The sequence below is a fragment of the Pseudopipra pipra genome, chromosome 10 (assembly GCF_036250125.1).
Source record: "Pseudopipra pipra isolate bDixPip1 chromosome 10, bDixPip1.hap1, whole genome shotgun sequence".
NCBI lineage: Eukaryota > Metazoa > Chordata > Aves > Passeriformes > Pipridae > Pseudopipra > Pseudopipra pipra.
In genome coordinates this window covers 9834082-9852279 of record NC_087558.1, presented here as the reverse complement: position 1 = coordinate 9852279, position 18198 = coordinate 9834082, and the positions used below count along the sequence as shown (strand labels likewise).

The window sequence follows — 18198 nt, the reverse complement described above, 5'->3', positions numbered from 1 at the left end:
AGGAAAAAATAATGCAAGTTTCTAGAGCAGGAATTTTCAACCTGTTCTGCTTTGCTGATCTCCAAAAATATCCCACCAGAGATGCAAGTTCCTTTGTAGCAAACCCACACCACCTGGCAAGACACTTCCTGGCCTCAGTTACTCTTCCTTAAAAGCAGCCACAGAGCCATGGGGATGCCCCAGCCATGAAAGCTGCAGCTCTCACAAGCGCTGGAAACACAAACCACGTGGTTTGTTTACCCACGTGGGAGCCCCATGAAGCAGATTGCAGCCCCAAAACCCCAGGGCACAGTGTTGCAAGAGTGATGCTTGCCCCACATCCACTAAGAAAGGGCAGGAGGGCAAAGCTGGGAAAAGCTATGTTACACTCCTAGGGATGAGCAGTACTGGGGACACTGCAGCTTCAAAGCCACACTTTAAACATGGTGCTTGGTGTGGATTCTCTGGTGACTAATAAAAGGTCTGAGTTTGCAGTGTCCAGACTCTTGGGGGGGTGCTAGTGAGTGTCCCCCATCTGCTTAGCCACTTGTTTCCAGGACATTTACAAGAAGATCTAGGATCATCTTCTCACATCATTGTCAAATTTGTTTAAAATTGGTCCCATAAGTTTGCAGCAATTAGAAAGGAATGGGCAGCAAGTCACATCATCATCCAGGATCTGAGAAATGCCACCAAAGAAAATCCCTTCCCAGGCAGAAATCTTCCCTGTGTTCCCATCCTGGGATTAGGAGTCCATAGCCCCTTTGCCTCTGCCTTGAGTCACTCTGATGGAAGCAGCATCCTTATAACACACCTCCTGGATCAGACAAGACCCCTCTCAAGTCTGTAGAGCCATGAGACAAGTTGGCCAAACAATCTGATTGAAAATCAACCTCATTCTAAGAAAAAAAAAGAAAAAGGCAGAATTTGTTTTCGTCCTCAACTCTTCCCTAATCCAACTTTGGTTACACGAGGAATGAGCGAGGCCGCTCACCGGCAGAGCTGGACGGCTCCTTTGGCAGCAGCACAGATTTCGATCGGCTTGAAGCAATCACGAAACTGCAGCCTGAACTTCCAGTGACTCACCCGGAGAAGGGAAACTTCCTGGCTTGTGTGTTTGAGCATTTCTGGAAAAACTGCTATATTTGGCATGGAAAATAGGAAGGATTCCTCCAGTTGCTTGAAACGGGAGCAGCAGCAATGAGTCAATGGGCAGTTTTAAGAGCGCTGAAGAAGGGCGCTCTCTAAATTATTCGTTGTGATTCTCCACATTGGGTGTTTTGCCCACAACGGGCTCAACAGTGTCGGTGCACAGGATGGTCCAGGCTCTGCCAGGAAGATCCACAATTTAGTGTTCTGACAGCCACCCCACCAATGCACATTGGCTGTGTACTATTGACTATGGACATTACAGGCTGCTTCCCATCTGTTTACCAACAAATACTGCTCCTAAAGGTATGACATTGTGCTTATCGCTACATGTTGACCCAGCGTGAAAAATCTGCCAATTTATATTTTCATGACATCAGTAGCTAGAAATGCAGTTCTTGCCAACTTCAAACACTCTCAACTGTTTCATCTGGTATGCTGAGGGAAAAAAAATGAAGGAACTGCTCTTCTGCAAATTACTGAAGTTGGTGGAGGGGGGGCTATTTTGAAGGTTTTAAATGGGTTCTTCTTCTCTCCTTTTTTTTTTAATAGTTGTCCAAATGGTTATTCAAACAGCTTGTTCATTAAACTCCTGAGTTGGTAAATGATCTGAATTTTAGATCATAGTGTTATTACCTAAAGGAAAAAAAAAAATGAATGAATCCCAAGAAAAAAAAAAAACCAGCTTTTCATGAAAGATCTGTTAAAAAGAGAGATAGATAGGGCAGCAAACATTTTCCATTGGGTGAAATGCCAGCAGGCTCCTGGTTAGTGTATATTAAATTAAATATTCAATTTGGTCATGCACTGCTTTTATTGGTGGATTAAATATTGACAAATATGTCTAATGCAGAGGGATGCTTCATACTGCAGCCTGGCAGATCCTGCCAGCTCTGGATCAGTGCTTTGGGTGGGAAAACCTCTTTCTCCTGCCACTGCAACCCTGCAAGGCTGATGCCTGGGATCCACGGCCATTGCACAGGGGGCTGCCCCTCTCAGCTTGTGACCCCCCAATGCCCAGTGTGGCTGTGCCAGCAGTGAGTGACCAGCACCTCTGCCATGATGCTGAGGGCAGGGAGCAGGAAAGGGGCTATCACCCAATCCCACAGAGGCTTTGGAGCCAAGCGACCTCCAGAACAGGGAGTGGGACAGTTGGATTTAACTTCTTCCAATTTCTATGCTGAATTTATCTAGTTGCTTTTCGCCTGTAAATTTTTAAGCCATTCTCCATGCTCCCACAGCAAGAAGGTCACAGCTCAGCCATGGCAGAAGGGCTGTCCCTTTCTGGAGTGGAGCCTGATGCTTTCTGGTGGCCCCACACTCTTGTACAGGGAAGAGCCGAGCACCCACCTTGATTTAGCAGACTTCTTTCCTCCTCCCTGCTCAGCCTGCTCTTTCTGACAGTGCTGCTCAGTGGGAACCATCCCATGCAGGAGGGTTTCAGCCTGGAAGCAGCGGCCTCTTTCCCCTGGCTCCTCCCTGCCTGGCTGGAAGGTGGCCAGTCCCTCCAGAGCTCCAGCAGTGTGGGGGGCGAGCTGGGAGGTGAGGCGAGTGGAGGAGCATTCCCATCCCCGGCAGCCGACATCTTCAGCCCACCAGAAGCCCTGAGCAGGAATGAGACACACTGGCATCATATCAGAGAGAAGGGTCTTGTCCGGAGCTCTGCTTTGCCTCTCAAATGCTGCCCCTGGAGATTCGGTATCTGCTTGAGACTTCTGGTCCATCAATTATTTAATTCCCTCCAGCCATGTGGTCTCCAGTCCTGAGTGCTCGCCTCCTCTGAGCACACAGGGCTGCCTGTGGGGGAGCGGGGTTGAGCAGGGGGATGCAGAGCTGAGGCTGGGCAGAGGACTCCCACCAGGAAGCAAAACAGAGGCACAGGGGACAGGTCCCACCAGCCAAAGTGTTGAGCTGAGTGCTTTAGCTGGTGTTTTCTTTCCCAGTCACACACTGGTTGGAGGAATTGTTTCTTCTTCCGATGTCTGGGGATGACCCTGAGGAAATCACCTCCCTGCTCTGTGCCTTGCTTTCCCCACCTGTAAAATGGGGCCAAGGATTTCACAACTGGTGTGAGCTCCGGGCATCCCAAACATGTGTGTGACTCAGTGTTTTGCAATAAACAAGAGCCAGCTCTTGCCCCTGCTTCCAGGGGCTACACCACCATGGATGTGTCTTTAGTGGATCATGTAAGGCTGGTGGTCCCTGTTTGCTGCTGCTGCCCATGCTGTCTTGAGCTAAAGCAGCATGGAACGGCATGGCACGGCACGGGGGTGCTGCTGGGTAGGCAGGACAAGCCGTGACACGAGGGCAGGCAGGCGGCTGGAGCTGGGTAGGTGTGTCGCTGTTACCCAATAAATAACTCAAGCCCTAAAGCAGCCCATTGTAATTACAGGGGCCCCGCGCAGATTGAAAACGAAGAAGAAGGAGGGAAAAAAGGAAATCAAGGTTCAGTCTTCCCCAGGAGGTAGCGCTCCACAGGGAAAGTGATAGAGGGGAGCGGTGATTTATATCTCTCCAGAGGAATTCTCCTTTCCAGGGCCGCCCCAGGCACCGCCAGGTTCAGCTGAGTTTCTCATCTGAATATGCATGAGCCAGTAATTAATTCTCTCTGATACTGATCCAGATTTGGGGTTGGTTTTGTGAGTGTGTGTGTGCACGTTGTGTGTCCGTCTTCTCCCAGGTGTGCCGGCACAGCAAGGAGGGATAAGAAGGAGCGGTGGCTCTCCACACAGTTTTCCCTGCAGGATGACAGCCATGGACACCCCATGGCTGGTTTGGGGCAGAAGAGTGGTTCTGGTTGGGTGGGGACTCCTGTGGAGTGGCTCTGGGTGGTGTCCTGCTGGGGACAGTGGGAGGAAAGAGGGACAGAGAGCAGGGCAGGATTGCGGTCATGTGCCTGGGGCTGGCCACAGCATGTGCCAATCCCTGCCCAAACACACACCCAGCCTTGGGCACGTGCAGGGGGTGTTCTCCCTCCTCCAGCAGACATTGCAAAGGTGTTGTGTTTGAAAAGTGCTGGGAAGAGGCAGGGAGGGAAGAGAATCTGGACTTGCCTCCTCCCTCCCACCTTCCTCTCTCTCTCCTTTCAAATATCTCCCGCGCATCACTTTTAGCAGTGGGATGGGAGCCCTGAGGAGTGAAACTGTGTCTCTGGCCCAAGGCCCAGGCCTGGGGCAGGGTGTGGGTGTGTAATCGCCGTGTGATGGGCCCTTGCCCTGATACATGACTTGTAGTCACAACCAGCCTTCAAAACAGGGGAAAACCAGAAAACTTTAATAAGAGAGAAACAACTGCTGTTGTTCATCAAGCCCATGCCCTGGAGCACAGGTCTCTTCTCTCTGCCTCTTGGGCAAGTTGTCCCAATGGCCTCCTCACCCTTCTCTTGAGAAAAGGCAATAATCAGCTTTGCTGCCTTTAAACCTGGCCATGGGGCTCCTCTCACAGATGAGCTGAGGTTGTCCCAACACACAGGCAGGGAAGGACAGGGATCTAAGTGCTGGCTTCTGGGCCATGGCATCGATGGCACTGGCCCTTGGCAGCCAGGGAGGAGATTCTGGATCCAATCCTGCTGTTGTGGGCTCCCTGGAACAGTCAGCATCCCAAACTGGAGGCTTCCCTGGTCCCCCTCTGCCATATCCCCACCCTGCCCATAGCCAGCACCAGAATTAGGAGCAGTGTTGGGGTGTATTGCTGCTCTCCACCTGGCCCTGGCTCCTGTCACAACCCATCTGATGGAGGCAGGAAAGGGGGCTCCCTTGCCACCACCTCTCAGTCAGCCAGGGCAGTGGCTTCCTGGAGTCACAGAGAAGCCAGTGAACATCTTGGACATCAAGTGACCATGGTGTCATTGCCTGCTGGGGGTCAGGGAACCCAGAGAGGTCACACTGACTTTCCCAGATCCTCCAGTCACAGAGGATAACCCCCCTAGAATGCTGTCCTCACTCTGGGGCTCCACGCAGGTGCCCAAGGGGGATGCCGGTGGGACTGTGCCACGTCCTGCCCACCAAGTCCTGCTCTGGGTGCTGGCAGCGGGGTGTAGAGCAGTCAGACTCCCTACATCCCTCTGGGGGATCCCTGCACTGTCTCCAGGCTCGGGGAGCAGCGGGCTGGGAACGGCTGGTGAGTCAGAGCAGTGTGTTGTAACGCAGGGGGCAGAGCGCGTGTCGGAGCAGGGATGGCCGTGAGCTGCAGTGCGGGGCCCGCCTGGGCCTTTTGCAATCTTCTGGGGAAAGGCAAAGTCGATGTCTCCATCCCTTAATTAAAGTGCACCACAGGGCCCCGTTCCCGCCTGTTTACGTGGTTCATGGGCATGGATGGAGGAGCAGCAGCCCGGGACACGGGGAGGAGGGCGGCCTCCTCAGCCCTTCCCTGGGCTGGGGCAGCCAGTGCTCTCCAAGCACAGTCTCTGCCTCCTGCAGTGAGGTCTCAGCCTTGGCCCCACAGCCTCACAAAATGGTTTTTGGGCCCATGAGCCGGCTCTAGTTCTCTACACACCTCCTCTCCCTCCTATGAGCACACATGAAGCTCCTTCCCACCTCCCCTCCAGCCTCCCCAGCAGTGCTCCTCCAGAGCCAACATCCACAAAGCCCCAGCCCCCTCGTGCAACCCTTGCCCATCGAGGAACAGAAGGTGACACAGCAAGGATGTCATCTCTGACAGCTTCATGTCCCGCATCACCAGCCTGACCTAGAAACACTACCACGTCTCATGCGCCGGAGCCCGGGGATGCTGCAGGCTCATCCCTCTGTTTCTTCCAGAGCAGCTGAGTGACAGTCGCCCCTCCCTTGCCTCTCCGAAGAGCGTAATGAGAATTTCCTCCGAGGAGCAGCTTGCCGCGATGAAATAATCGCCCGAGCAGCATGATCTTCGCCGGGGATTAGAGAGGCTGCTACTTGCTGAGCCAGGGAAACGGCCAGCGAGGAGGGAAAACTCCTACTGCCTCCTCCAGCACCTCGGCTCCTTTGCCAAAGTGATCGTCCGCCGCACACGGAGTGAGGTCCCAGGCAGAGCTCAGCCCTGGAAACTCTTGTCCCCGATGATCGGGCACTTTCACAAAGTCCCCTTCCACCCTCCTTCTCCTCTCTCCGCTCCCTGTGGAGCCGCTGCCCAGCCCCGGCCGCCGAGAGGGGTGGAGAAGAGGTAAAGCAGCAGCTGCCTTTTAGAGGCAACAGTTTTCGTTGTTGTTGTTTCTTTTTGGACTGCTGAGGCATAAAGCGCCGAGCTGAGCCTGCTTCTCCCTGCCTTACGCACAGGGGCACTCGCCAGCCGGGTTATCCCGCTGCTCGGAGGGACGGCAGAGAGGGCTATACATGGATTTCCGACGCGAAGTGGTTTAAGGCAGTTTTGCTTCCACTCCAAGCTTGGTTGTTTTTTTTCTCTCCCCTTCTTCCCCCTCCCCCCTCCCGCCCCCTGTCCTCTGTGAGATCCTGGTGTGACCATCCCTTGAGGATTCCTAGATTCCAAATTTTCTTCCTGAAATATCCCACATCTCATTTTCTTTTTTTAACTCTTCCTGAAACGTGGGAACCCCAAGCTCAAAGAAACATCCCCAGTCTGAGGAGAAGGCACGCATTAAAGCCAAGTTATAGCAGAAGTGCTTTTTTTTTCGGGCTGGGCTTGGGTGGTTTTTTTTTTTCCTTTCCTCTTTCGGACGCATTTCGAGACTCGCCACCCGCCAGCCCCGGCTGGGCTGTGGCAGAGGGCGCTCTTGACTCCAGCCCTGCGAGCAACCTGTCCCAAACCCATAGAGTCCTGTCTCCGGGAATAGCAGCTGCCCTTGTCTCGAACACTCCAAGCGAGAGGCGTAGCCAGCAGCGACCAGAAATCCCGGTTTCCACAGCCCTCTCCTTCCCCTGAGCGCATGGAGAGGTTCTCGCCCTGCTCCCGCCCAGGTCAGAGCGGGACATCCAACGTGAGAAATCCATCGTCCCCAAAAGGTCCCAGCGTGAGAAATCCATCATCCCCAGAAGGTCCCAACGTGGGAAACCCATCGTTCCTAAAAAGTCCCTCCTGGCAAAACACAGGCGGTGCCCCTCAGCCGTGAGCGGGGCAGGGCTGTGCCGACCGATCCAAGGCCAGAGTTGCTCGTGGGGTCGCAGCCCCTGGGGCCGGGAAACGGCGGGGGCAGGGGCCGGGGTCAGCCCGAGGGTCAGCGGGTGCCACAAGGGCTCAGCCGCCGCGGTGCTTCCCGCTCCCGCCACCGCCCCGCGGCCCTCACGACCCCCGTGCCGCCATCCCCTCAGGGCAGCTCCCACACGGGGCAGGACGCGAAGGCTGAGGGGAAAAGCGCTCCGTGGCGCGCCCAGGCAAAACCCAGCCCGTTTATGGTGCTACTGTGCTTCGTGGGAGGGACATTTTGCCGTGGGAGCGGGGCCCCGTCTCTGTGTCCACCCGCGGCATGCACGTGGGGATGGGGCAAGAGGTGGCGGAGCCATGACGCCTCGTGCCGCGACGCCCGCTGCCAGGCGGTGCAGGGGCTGCCATGGCTCCTCCGCAGCTCTCCTGAAGCTTTGCGGGATCAACCCTGGGGCCGCCCGGCTTCCCCCAACCGGGACCACCACAACCCTGCCCGTGGCAGACGCCCCGGAGCCCCGACCACGCAACCCCTACTCCGCTCCAGCGCTCCGCCTCCGGGTTTTCAAAACCGCTTCGCCCTTGACAGACAGGCGCCTCAGCCAATAAGAAGCCGCAAAGCGTCAGCACAGCGTTCGCCCGGCGCTGCCGGCCAATCCGCACCACCCGATCGCTATATCCCGCCCTCCGAGGACAAGATCGGCCTCGCCCCGGCGGCCATGTTGAGTGTGGCAGTCGCGCTGCTCCGTCCGGGGGGCGCTTTTTCGCACCTTTTCGCCCCTTCCTTCGCGCTTTCCGCACCGGGGGACGTTCGCTCGCGGCGTTATCTCGCCCTCGGGGCCGTTGCGGGTGGCGGAGCGGCTCCCAGGGGGTGGCACAACCGTGTCGTTGCCCCGCGAAGGGCTGTCGGCGCCATCTTGAGTGTGGCAGAGCTCCCTCACTCGCGGCGCCAGTGCCCCGTTACCCCGCGGCGGGGGGGGTTCGGGGGCAGAAGCTGCCCCGGTGACTGCGGGCGGTGGGAGCACGGCCGTGTTTTAACGGGAGACTGCGGAAGGGGAGCGTGGGGAAACTCCTGGTGCGCCCCAAGCCCTGAGCTCGCGCAAGGCGGGGGCAGTTGAGGCGGGTTGGATGCGTGGGTTTTTTTTTTTCGTTTTCTTTTTTTTTAACTGTAAAATAAGCAAACGGGTGGGAATCCCGCATTTCTGCGCGGCGGGCTGAGCGGGCCGCCCCTCCCCGCTCCCCCCGGGGGCGGCCGCCGTTGTTGTGCCCAAAGTTTCCGCGGGGCCGAAAACACGGCTTGGTGAGGCTGGGGAGGGGGCGGTTAGCGGGGTACTGAGGAAACGGGGCTGCCCCGGCACCACCGGCAGCCTCGGGGGAGCGGGGGGGCGGGGAGGGCGCGCAGCGCCGGTTCTCCCGCATTACTGTTATTATTCTTATTTTTAACTCTTGTTATTTCCCCCGCACCCCTCCGCAGGCGGCGGGCGGGAGTGAGGGGAAGGGCAGGGAGGGGGGGCGCTCCCGCCGCCTCACACGGCGGGAGGGGCGGGGCGGAGGCGGCGGGGGCGGGGGCAGCGCGCGGGGAGGGGGGCGTGGCCTGTGCGCTCGCCGGCGCCCCGCGCCTCGCCCACACGGCTGAGGCCGGGCCCCAACTCATCGCCGCAGTGGCGCCGCCGGGCTCCTTTAAGCGGCCGTGCCCCATTGTTTGCGCCGCGGCCAATGGGCGCCCGGCGGCCGCGGCGCGCGCGGCCAATGGGGCGCGGCGCGGGGCAGCGCGCGCGCCGCCCCCCGGCTCTATAAGAGGGGCCGGCGGCGCCGCGTGAGTCCCCACTGGCTCGCGCAAAGCCATCTTGGCATTGTTCTGCCCGCCCGCCCGCGCCGCCGCAGCCCCGCGCGACACAGCCCCGCACGCCCCCGCCATGTCCGACGCGGCCGTGGACACCAGCGCCGAGATCTCCGCCAAGGTGAGCGACCCGCCGCCGCCTCGCACCCCGCGGTTTTTTTGGGTTTTGTTTTTTTTTTTTTTCTTCCCCCCCTTTTAATTTTTCTTTCCGACGGATTTTTGTCGATTTCTCTCCTTTTTTTTTTTTTTTCTTTTTTTTTTTTGGTAATTTTTTTTTTTTTTTTTTTTTGCCCCCTGCCCGTCCCACCCCCTCCTTTCCCCCCTTCCCCCTCCGTCCCCCGCGTTGAAGTTGGCGGCGCGGCGCGGTGTGGAGCCGGCGCCGCCGTGCTCGCCGTGCGGGGCTGCCAGCGCCGTTCCTTTGTCTACAGCGTGCGGGAAACGTGCTCGCCGCCCTCGCCGGTACTGCTGAGCCGCGCCGCGCCGCGTCCCGCTCCCTCCAGCCTTCGCGGGGAACAGCAGCCGGCCGTCCCGCCGCGGAGGGACTCGAGGAGCCCGGGGGGGGGGGACACGCACGGCTGTGCCCCGGCACCCGGCAGCGCTCGCTCATTCAATCTGCGGTGCGGGAGCTTGACAGCCCCGTCAAACTTGGGTCCCGCTCGGCCCCGTCCCTGCGGGGGGGCGCGGGGGGAAGCGCTCCGGAACACGCACTGGAGGGATGGGGGGCGGTCACTGTTGTGGAGTTGCTGCCGAAAAGGGGGGTGGGAGGGCGGTTGCTATTTCGGAGTTGCGCCCGGTTGATGCGGGAGGGGCGATTGCGGTGTCGGTGTTACCCCTCGGGGAAGGGGAACAGTTGCTATTTCGGCGTTGCCCCCCCCGGAAGGGGGGGGGGCAGTTTCTCTATTGGGACTGCCCCTAATGGGGGGTTGCTATTTCGGAGTCGCCCTCCGAGGTGGGGCGGGTGGAGGGTGTGCGCTGGAGCTGCCCGAGGGGTCCGTTGCTATTTTCGGAGTTGCCCCGACGGGGGTACCCCCACGGTGGAGATGCAGTGGGGCTGGGGGCTCCGGCCCGAGCTCCTCGCAGCGGGATAACTTTGCGGCTCGGTGCCGGAGGTGAGGGGAAGCGGCTGGGGAGCGCCGGTACCGGGCGGGAGAGGCTCTCCCGGGAGTCCGCGCTGCTGCTCCCGGCGCACGCCTTTGTCTGCGAGGGGCGGCGGAGCGTCCCCCGGGGGGACCGTGATCCCCGAGCGGTCGCCGTGCGCCCCGCCGAGTCCGGAGCCGCGGACGGGAAAGTTGCGGGAGGACCCGACCCGGGCCGGTGCGTGGGAAAGCGGCGGGAGACGTGCCCGGTGGCCTCCTCACCCCGCGCCCCGGCCGGCCGCGGGTCGCGCCGCTCCCGGGGGAAGCGCGGTTGGAGGGGGAAAAAAACAATACAACGGGGGGGATGGCTTATAAGAAACAGCCAACAAAACGTCGTTTCTGGCAGATTTCGTTTTCACTTCTGTTTCCCGCTCCCGCAGCCGTGCCCCCATCCCGCCTGCCTTTTCTCCGCTCCGGGGCCGCCGCTCGGTCCCTGCCGCCTCCGGCTCTCCCGCTGCCGGGAAGTGGCGAGGCGGGTCGATCCCCATCCCTCCCTGGGGGGAACCGGGCCAAGTTCGCCGTTAACCTTCCCCTGCCCTTTACCGTGTGCGGGAAGGGGGCCTTGTCCCTGGCTCGCCCTCCCGGCAGCGGACGGGGGTCCGCGCCGCAGAGCGGGCGAGCGGAGGCGCGCACGGCGGCAAGGTGACCCCCCCCTCCTTCTTCCCCGAGAGGCGCGGAGTCACCGAGGCCGTTCGCCCTCGTCCCGCCTCGCCGTCCGGAGCGCTCCCGGGAGGCGGGGATGGGGCCGGAGGGTCCTGCCCCGCCCCGGCGCCGCCCCCGGCCGGTGCCGAGGGGCGCCCACCACGTGCGGCCCTGGGCGCCGGAGTCCGCCCCCGCTGGGACTACAGCTCCCGGCAGCCCGCGGGGCGCCGCGCTGGCCGCCGGCCAATCAGCGGGGCGCGCAGAGTGGCGCGCGGTTTGAACGGCGGCCGAGCGCGTGGCGGCGCGGGGGTGCCCCCTGCCGGCGGGAGGCGCGGCAGGTCCCGGCTGCGGCAGGTCCCGGCTCCCGCCCTTCCCACCGGGATCCTGCCGGGACCAGGGCCGGGGAGAAGGTGCAGCTCCCCAGAGCGGCGGTGTGCGGCTCCACAGCGCTGCTATTCCGTAGACAAACAGCCTCACCACACCTATAATTAGAGGCTGTGTCCCAGTCTTGGCGCTGAAGCAGCCCTGCTGCTGTACCGGCTCCCGGTTTGGAGGCTCCTGCTCACGTCTGTTTGTGTTGGACTTGGACTGGGAAAGGGAGAAACTGTGGTGCTCTCTGCAACACTGTTGCTAGCACAAACTTCATGACCTGGCATCGTGATGGTGGTTAAACTGAGAGGATTTTCAGTGGTGCGGGAAAGGTCAGAGCTGAAGATCTGTCCAGCTAAAATGTCCAAGAGTGAGTTGTTCCTTCACTGGGAGAATTGCTTACATTCTGTGAACAACTTCTTTTAAAAAGAACCAGCGGGTACAGATGTGGAAATTCTGACTGCTTGATTTGCTGTGTTTAACTTGGGAAGTGCTTTACCTCCCTCGTGCCCGCGTGCCTGGTGTGAGGCAGCGGTTGCAGTGCAATGGTGTGTGAGAGGCAAAATGGTTGTGATCAGGCTTGGGGGAATAGGGAAGCTGGAGCTACTGATGGTGTAAAACTGATGGAACTGGGTAGCATGGAGGAGATGGCCTGGGATTTGTGTCTGAGCAGTGAAAAGAGGAGGGAGCTTCTGTGTTTGTTTTACCCCAGGCTCCTGGGTTGGTTTGCTTAGGTGAGGTTTGATCAACAGGTGTTGTCACCCCAAAGCTTTCTTCTAGAGAAAGTCTTTCCTCAGCTGGCAGCCTGGCTGTCTCCGGTAACAGCATCTGTGCATTTAAGTACCCTGGTGGTACTTAAAATGCCTGCGCTGCCTTCCCTGAGCAGCCTGCAGGGGAGTAGAAACCCTCCCAGAACCGAGTAATGTTCGCAGTAGAGCCAGGGCCGTGCTCTTCCCTGCTGATGTTCCCACGAGACAGTGGCTCTGCGGGAGTGAAAGTGCCCGCTCGCTCTCCGTGGGCGGCTCGGCCGCCGCAAAGGGCAGGCGGGAGGGGGCAAAGCCACCACAGCGGAGCCGGGAGCTCCCAGCAACTTTTAAACACCTCGTGGCTGCTGGCGCTGGCTGTGCTGCTGGCCCTGGGGAAGGGCCTCTGCTTTCCTTGGCTAGGGTAGCGCTCCTTTGAAGCATCTCGCTCCAGCTGATGAAGGAACAGAAGGGGAGGAGGATGCAAGCAGAGATGCCAGTGTTAAATCCAAGTGTTCTTTATGCGGGAACATAAAGTTGGATCCTCTCAGCCTGTTTGCTGAGCGACTTGGCATGACATTTTGACAGTGATCAATAGCGAAAACACACAAGCTCCTGCTCTCCTCTCTCTGCTCGCTGTGGAGGTTTGAACCGAACTAGCCAGGCACGGCTCTTGGAGCGGTGTAAAAATAGACTTCTTCCCCCACCCCATCCTGTTACACTTAGAGCTGCAAGCTGGATGCCGGAGCCTCCTCTCTGCCACTGTGAGAAAGACCAGGCGTGTAATATTTGCTGTGTGCTTTTCCCCAGGCAGGGCAGAGACCACAGCCCCTGCTAATGAGTCCCTGGGATTTGTTCCTGCGGCGAAGGTACCGAGCAGCCATGGCTGCCCGCAGCCCCGGGGCGGCAGAGCCTGTCCCTTGGACAGGGCTGCCGGCTCTCCATGGCATTGCAGGAGCTTGCGTGGACTGTGCTAAGATGGGCAGTCAGCCAGCTCTGCTGCTGTTGAGCATATGCAGGCGGCCAGCTCTGTCTGTTTGGGAGCTCAGAGGTGAAACAGAGCAGTCTCTTTTTTAGATAGCTGCTCTCTGGCAAGGCTCACTTGGATTGAGATTCGCCCCCATGTTTTCCCGTTCCCAAGGAGGAGCCAGAACGTGGCGACCAAATCACAGAACAAATCGGTGTGAAGAGAAACCATCTCCTGCACTCGCTCTCAGACTGTGTTTTTCACACCTGATCTGCAGCTTCTCTGACCCAGGCAACTGGAATCGGGGTGACTTCTCTGCTTTTCTGCTCCTTCCAGGATCTAAAAGAGAAGAAGGAAGTTGTTGAAGAAACAGAAAATGGCAGAGATGCACCAGCCAACGGCAATGCTGTGAGTATGGCTGCAATCTGCAGGGAGAGGCAGCCCTTACACCAATGCCTGTTCGTTTTCCTCTCTCTTCCTACTTTTGCTGCAAGCTTGTCCCCAGCCCTGCTCATGAGACCCCTTCAAATGGCAGCACTGAGCCCTGCAGAGCCCTCGAACCTTTGGCGCTTCCTGTTACACAGATACTTCCCAGCCTGTGGAGAGTTCATGTGTGTGCAGAAGCGAAGGGCTGGGCTTGGATCTCCTCCCTGACAGCCCTGTGAGGCTGTCCAGTGCCACCTCCTCTCTAGGGACTGAAAAAAGAGGAAAAAGAAAAGAACGCCTGGATTTACAATGTTACTACCAGTTGAGCAGGGAAACACATTGTGTACAAGTAAACCCCTTGGTCTTCTATTTTTGACATCCCAGGGGAAATTCAGTGTGCCACATTTCAATGTGGCACAAGACCCTCTGCAGTCTTTATCTCAAAACTGCAGCCCCGAGTTTTACTATAGGCTTGATCCTTCATGCCTGGGCTGTCTGGGTTGAGTGGAGGCAGGCAGGAAGTGGGACACGCACCCAGGGCTCCGGTGGGCTGGTGCTTTGCTTTCAGCAGGAAAGGTGGGAACACGCACTTGTGCTGAACATCTCTTCCCCCTTCTCCCTTCCCCGGTGCATTTTTTTAAGTGATGTTTTGTCTTGCCAAGGAGAACGAGGAAAACGGAGAGCAGGAGGCTGACAACGAAGTAGATGAAGAGGAAGAGGAAGGTGGTGAGGAAGAGGACGAGGAGGAAGAGGGTGATGGTAACTTTTCTTTGTTCCACCCACCCCCATCCCGTGGCTGTGTCCTGCCCTGGACAGCAGGCTCCTGGAGAGCAGCATCTCCCCCTCGCGGCTGCGGCCAGGCGGCTCCTGCCAGCCAGGCTCGCTCCTTCCTCACTCACCCAGAGTGCTGGGAGTGAAGTCAGCCTTGAATCCCTTCCAGCAGGTTGAGGGCAGATTCCTCCCTCCCTCCCTCCCTCTGGCCAGACGGCACCGCACCGCGGCGCTGAATAAGCGCATTAGCCCTTCCGTGCGAGTAGTAAAATCTGCCCTTGACTCTGGTGATCGCAGCAGCCGCTGCAGGTGTGAGCCCCGGCCAGTGGGACAGGGACAGCCCTGGGTGGCCATACCTTGCCCAGGCACAGAGGATGGCTCACCATCCTTGTTTGTGGAGCAGCGTGCTGAGAGGCTTATGTGGCCCCCTCTCCCAGCCCTTTTCTGGGCTATATGGAAACTGGCAGAGGAACCTGTGGCTCTTGCCTGCTCCTCCAATGGAAGTAGACAGGCTTGCTTTGAACCTTCCCTGTCTGCAATGTCCCGTGTCTCCCTGCCCTCCCCTGCTTCCTGACCTAACCCAGCCTGGAAGTGGGTTTTGGCAGCAGCGACCAGAAATCCAGCAGTGACTTGCCGAATCACTTCTCACCCTCCCTGCTATTATTTTTTTCCCAAGATCTGCTTGGATGAATAACGTTGTTTATTTTTATCGCTCGTTAAGGCTGGGAGAAAACCATTCCTGTTATGCTGAAATGTGCTTGGGGGCCCTGATTAGCTGTTACTAGGTTAATCCCCTGTGAATTTTTGGTTTACGTGCTGACCTACTAACCTGATGGTTAGTTTTAGGAGACAGGGACAGGGCTAGAAATTCAATGACCATTAGACCAGTGACTATTCAAATAGTGTGAGCAGGGAAAGCTGCCTCCTTTGGAGTGGCACTCTCACAGCAGCCTGCTGTGTGCTTTGGTAGGAATTGGTTCACTGGGAAAAACTGGAAATCGTGACCCTCTTCATACTTGAGATGTTAACCATGGGGGACAGAGTGCAGTGCTATTATGTGCTGTTGAGCCCATTTACCCTCAGCTCTGCTTTGAGGGTGGAAGAGATGGGGAATACTTGCCTCTCCCCACTCCCCTTGGGCAGGAGCAGGAGGATGCGTGTGCTGCAGGCGCATGTGTGGGGTGGAAGTGTTGCTTGGATACTGCTGTGACAAGCTTGGGGAGCTTCGGTCCCGCAGTGCCAGCCCTGCTCTTCCCAGCTCACCGAGCACAGGCATGATTTGGCACAGAGTGCCTGGAGGTGCTGATGCCTTGCAGGGATCCGGCACGGGCTCTGACCGCTGGCATGGGCTCTGTCTGTCCACGCTTGCTGCCCTCGGGCGATCCCTGCCTGAGAGCTGCACCTGAGCGCTGCAGGAGAGAGATTTAAAGGCAGCAAGTACAGCTTGCATCAGCTTTTTTAGCCAAGACTTGCAGCCAGACTCCTGGAGTTTGACAGCAGAGGAGAGCTTGAGGGTATATTTTCCTCGCCCATCTCTCCATCCCATCTCATTATTTGCTTTGCTTAAAGCAGCTCAAAGAACTAAAAATGCTCCCAATCAGCTTGGCACTGTCACCTGACCTGCTGGCTGGCCCCGTGCATGTGATGGCTGCTGGGGTGTTGATCCATTGCTGGGAGCTAATCTTGGCCCTTCCCGCCACATGGGCCACGCCACGGCTGGGCACACGCCGGGGAGAGGAGAGGGGAAGGGAGGATGGGCTGACCTTAATCCCCCCGGCTGTCCATACGTGTGGCTCGTGGCAGGGATTTAAAGCCAGCTTACTGGCCTTAACGCTCTAAGTTTTAGTAGGGTCTCCTGTTACACAAGAGACTCGTCTCTGCAGCCGAGAAGCTGTTCTGCCTCTGGTCTTGCTCCAGAGCCCCCAAAACTGGCCTAAGGTGACTGACTCAGTCGTTCTGATCCACTGGCCTATTTGAGCTCAAAGTGGGTCAAAGCCCAGAGCTCTCCGCTCATCCTCCTGGCTGGCTGTAAGATAAGTTGGAAGCATTTGTTTGCTGTTCTGATAATTAGAAAGTGTTCTGACTCAGAACTAATGCGTTCTGGCTCTCTTAACTCATTAAAGATGGACTAATAGCTGCGAAGGGAAGCAGAAGTAATCTGGAGTGGTTAGGCAGAGCAGCCACTAGAAAGTTTTTTCCTCTCCCTTTTTTTTCCCCCCATTTTTGCCATGATTTTGGTGCTCATAGTAGGTGGTGGTTTTACCATCCCATTGTGTTACAAGCACAGTGTGAGCCAAACTCGATGCTGCCAATTTCTTATCTCCCCTTTGGTGGGTCAAGTCATTCGGGGGATGCCAGGAAAGCCACTGTGTCCTCTATCACCTGCTGTCCTGAGCAGAGGTTGTGCAAGCTGAGGAGATGGGACATGGCATTGCAGTGTGGGCCTGAGCCAGGATTAAATCCAGATGGGAGGTGCATGGTACTGGAACTCTCCCAGAGGATCTCACGTTCCTCCCTTTCCCCTCCGTGCAGGTGAGGAAGAGGACGGTGATGATGACGACGAAGCTGAGGGAGCCACAGGCAAACGGGCAGCTGAGGATGATGAGGTAGGAAGAGCAGGCAACCCCTCAGAGCCACCCATGTCCCTAGAGGGCTTAAAGGGTGTCAGTGGGGCTGGAGAGGCCAGGCTGGCTCCGGGGCTGGGATGCCCTGCCTGTGCGCTCCCTGTGTCTCTCTGGGGACACAGCCCAATTCCATGTATTTATACACTGGCCTGGTTAGTGGGGTGTCTGCTCCCACTGAATGGAGCTGCCGGTCCTGGGTTGGGGAGCCCCTGGGTGCTCATGGCAGGCTGGGACAGGGGTGGGTGTTCAGAGGCTCCCCAAGCTGGCCGTGAGAGAGGATGTTGCCTGAGGGGGGAGAAACACTTGTGTTGCTCTGACCTTGTCCCTGAGGCAGGAGGGGGACCCAAAACCCTCCCCCGCCTCACTCTCTGCCTTTGTGTGGCTCTCACCAGCCCCTAGCAGCCCCTCACCCTGTCCCCTCTCCTGATGGCTTTGCTTTCCCCCCAGGATGACGACGTCGATCCCAAGAAGCAGAAAACCGACGAAGATGACTAGGCAGCAAATTATTATTATTTTTTTTTTTAAATAAGGAGGAAAACAAACCAACAAAAAAAGGCCAGCGCGTCCTCTTCACCCTCGGGTCCCCTCCTTGGGACTCCTGTTGCAACCTCCCTTTTCCCACACACGCCCCCCCCTTCTTCCCCCCTCCGCCGTGGTCATCCTCACCAAGTAGAGTGAACCCCGTCCCCGGCCCCCCGGCGCGGCGCTGCCACTCAACGAACATGAAATGATTCGCCCGTTAGCGGGGAGAGAAAGACCCCCCTTCCCCCCACAGACCCCCTCCCCCCCAAGCACCAAAACTTCAAGGCCCTGCTTTCTTTCTTAAAAGTACTTTAAAGGAGAATTTGTTTGTATTTTTTATTTACATTTTATATTTTTGTACATATTGTTAGGAGGTCCGCCATTTTTAAGTGATCTCGGATTGACCAAAAGGGGGGCTTTGAAGTGTATATCTCTCTTGTTACCTATCTCTGACTTTACTTGTGGTGTGACCAGGCCCAAACCATTATCTCAAAGGAGAATAAAACAAAACCTTGTAAAAAAAAATTAAAAAAAAAAGACAAAAATGCAAAAAAAAAAAATTTACAATCTTATTCTGAGCATTCCAGTAACTTTTTTTGTGTATGTACTTTAGCTGTACCATAGATCGTGGTTTGTATGAGGTGGCAAGGCCAAAGATAAAAAGGTTTTCTTTTTTTTTTTTCTGTCTATGAAGTTGCTGTTTATTTTTATTTTTTTCTTTTTTTTTTGGCCTGTTTGATGTATGTGTGAAACAATGTTGTCCAACAATAAACCGGAATTTTATTTTGCTGAGTTGTCCTAACAAGGCTGCCTCCCAACTGCTGCTTTTTGTTTTGGTTTTCATTTGTTTTAGTTTATTTCTTTATCCCCTTTTCTCTTCTTTCTTTCTTTGCTTTGGACTTGGGTTGGGAAGAGAGAGAAGAGGGTAGAGGGGTGCAGGGTGTTGATGGGGAGAGCC

The 18198-nt window shown here is 57.2% G+C and overlaps 1 protein-coding gene and 1 long non-coding RNA gene across 5 annotated transcripts; one reads left to right on the top strand and one right to left on the bottom strand.

Annotated features, from left to right (window-relative positions):
* Window positions 1-31: 31 nt before the first annotated feature.
* LOC135419575 (uncharacterized) lies at window positions 32-6536 on the bottom strand. The gene is made up of 2 exons (XR_010433048.1): window positions 2479-6536; window positions 32-1764 (listed from the first exon to the last, which is right to left on the bottom strand). It is a non-coding gene; the product is annotated as an uncharacterized LOC135419575 (long non-coding RNA).
* Window positions 6537-9007: 2471 nt separating this feature from the next.
* On the top strand, window positions 9008-18045 carry PTMA (prothymosin alpha). 4 transcript variants are annotated; one of them, XM_064666110.1, is made up of 5 exons: window positions 9008-9161; window positions 13234-13305; window positions 13986-14082; window positions 16627-16700; window positions 17166-18045. In XM_064666110.1, the coding sequence occupies exons 1-5, from the start codon at window positions 9117-9119 to the stop codon at window positions 17211-17213; spliced, it is 336 nt and encodes a 111-aa protein (XP_064522180.1). In that variant the 5' UTR covers window positions 9008-9116; the 3' UTR covers window positions 17214-18045. The 4 variants fall into 4 exon arrangements, with proteins under 4 accessions (XP_064522180.1, XP_064522182.1, XP_064522181.1 ...); XM_064666112.1 differs by having other exon boundaries at window positions 9009-9161; window positions 13986-14076; XM_064666111.1 differs by having other exon boundaries at window positions 9010-9161; window positions 13989-14082.
* The last annotated feature ends 153 nt before the right edge of the window (window positions 18046-18198 follow it).

Coding starts and splice junctions, on each gene's coding strand:
- PTMA (XM_064666110.1), top strand. CDS start 9,117: ATGTCCGACGCGGCCGTGGACACCAGCGCCGAGATCTCCGCCAAG. Junction 9,162..13,233: donor GCGCCGAGATCTCCGCCAAG/GTGAGCGACCCG, acceptor TGCTCCTTCCAG/GATCTAAAAGAGAAGAAGGA. Junction 16,701..17,165: donor GGGCAGCTGAGGATGATGAG/GTAGGAAGAGCA, acceptor CTTTCCCCCCAG/GATGACGACGTCGATCCCAA.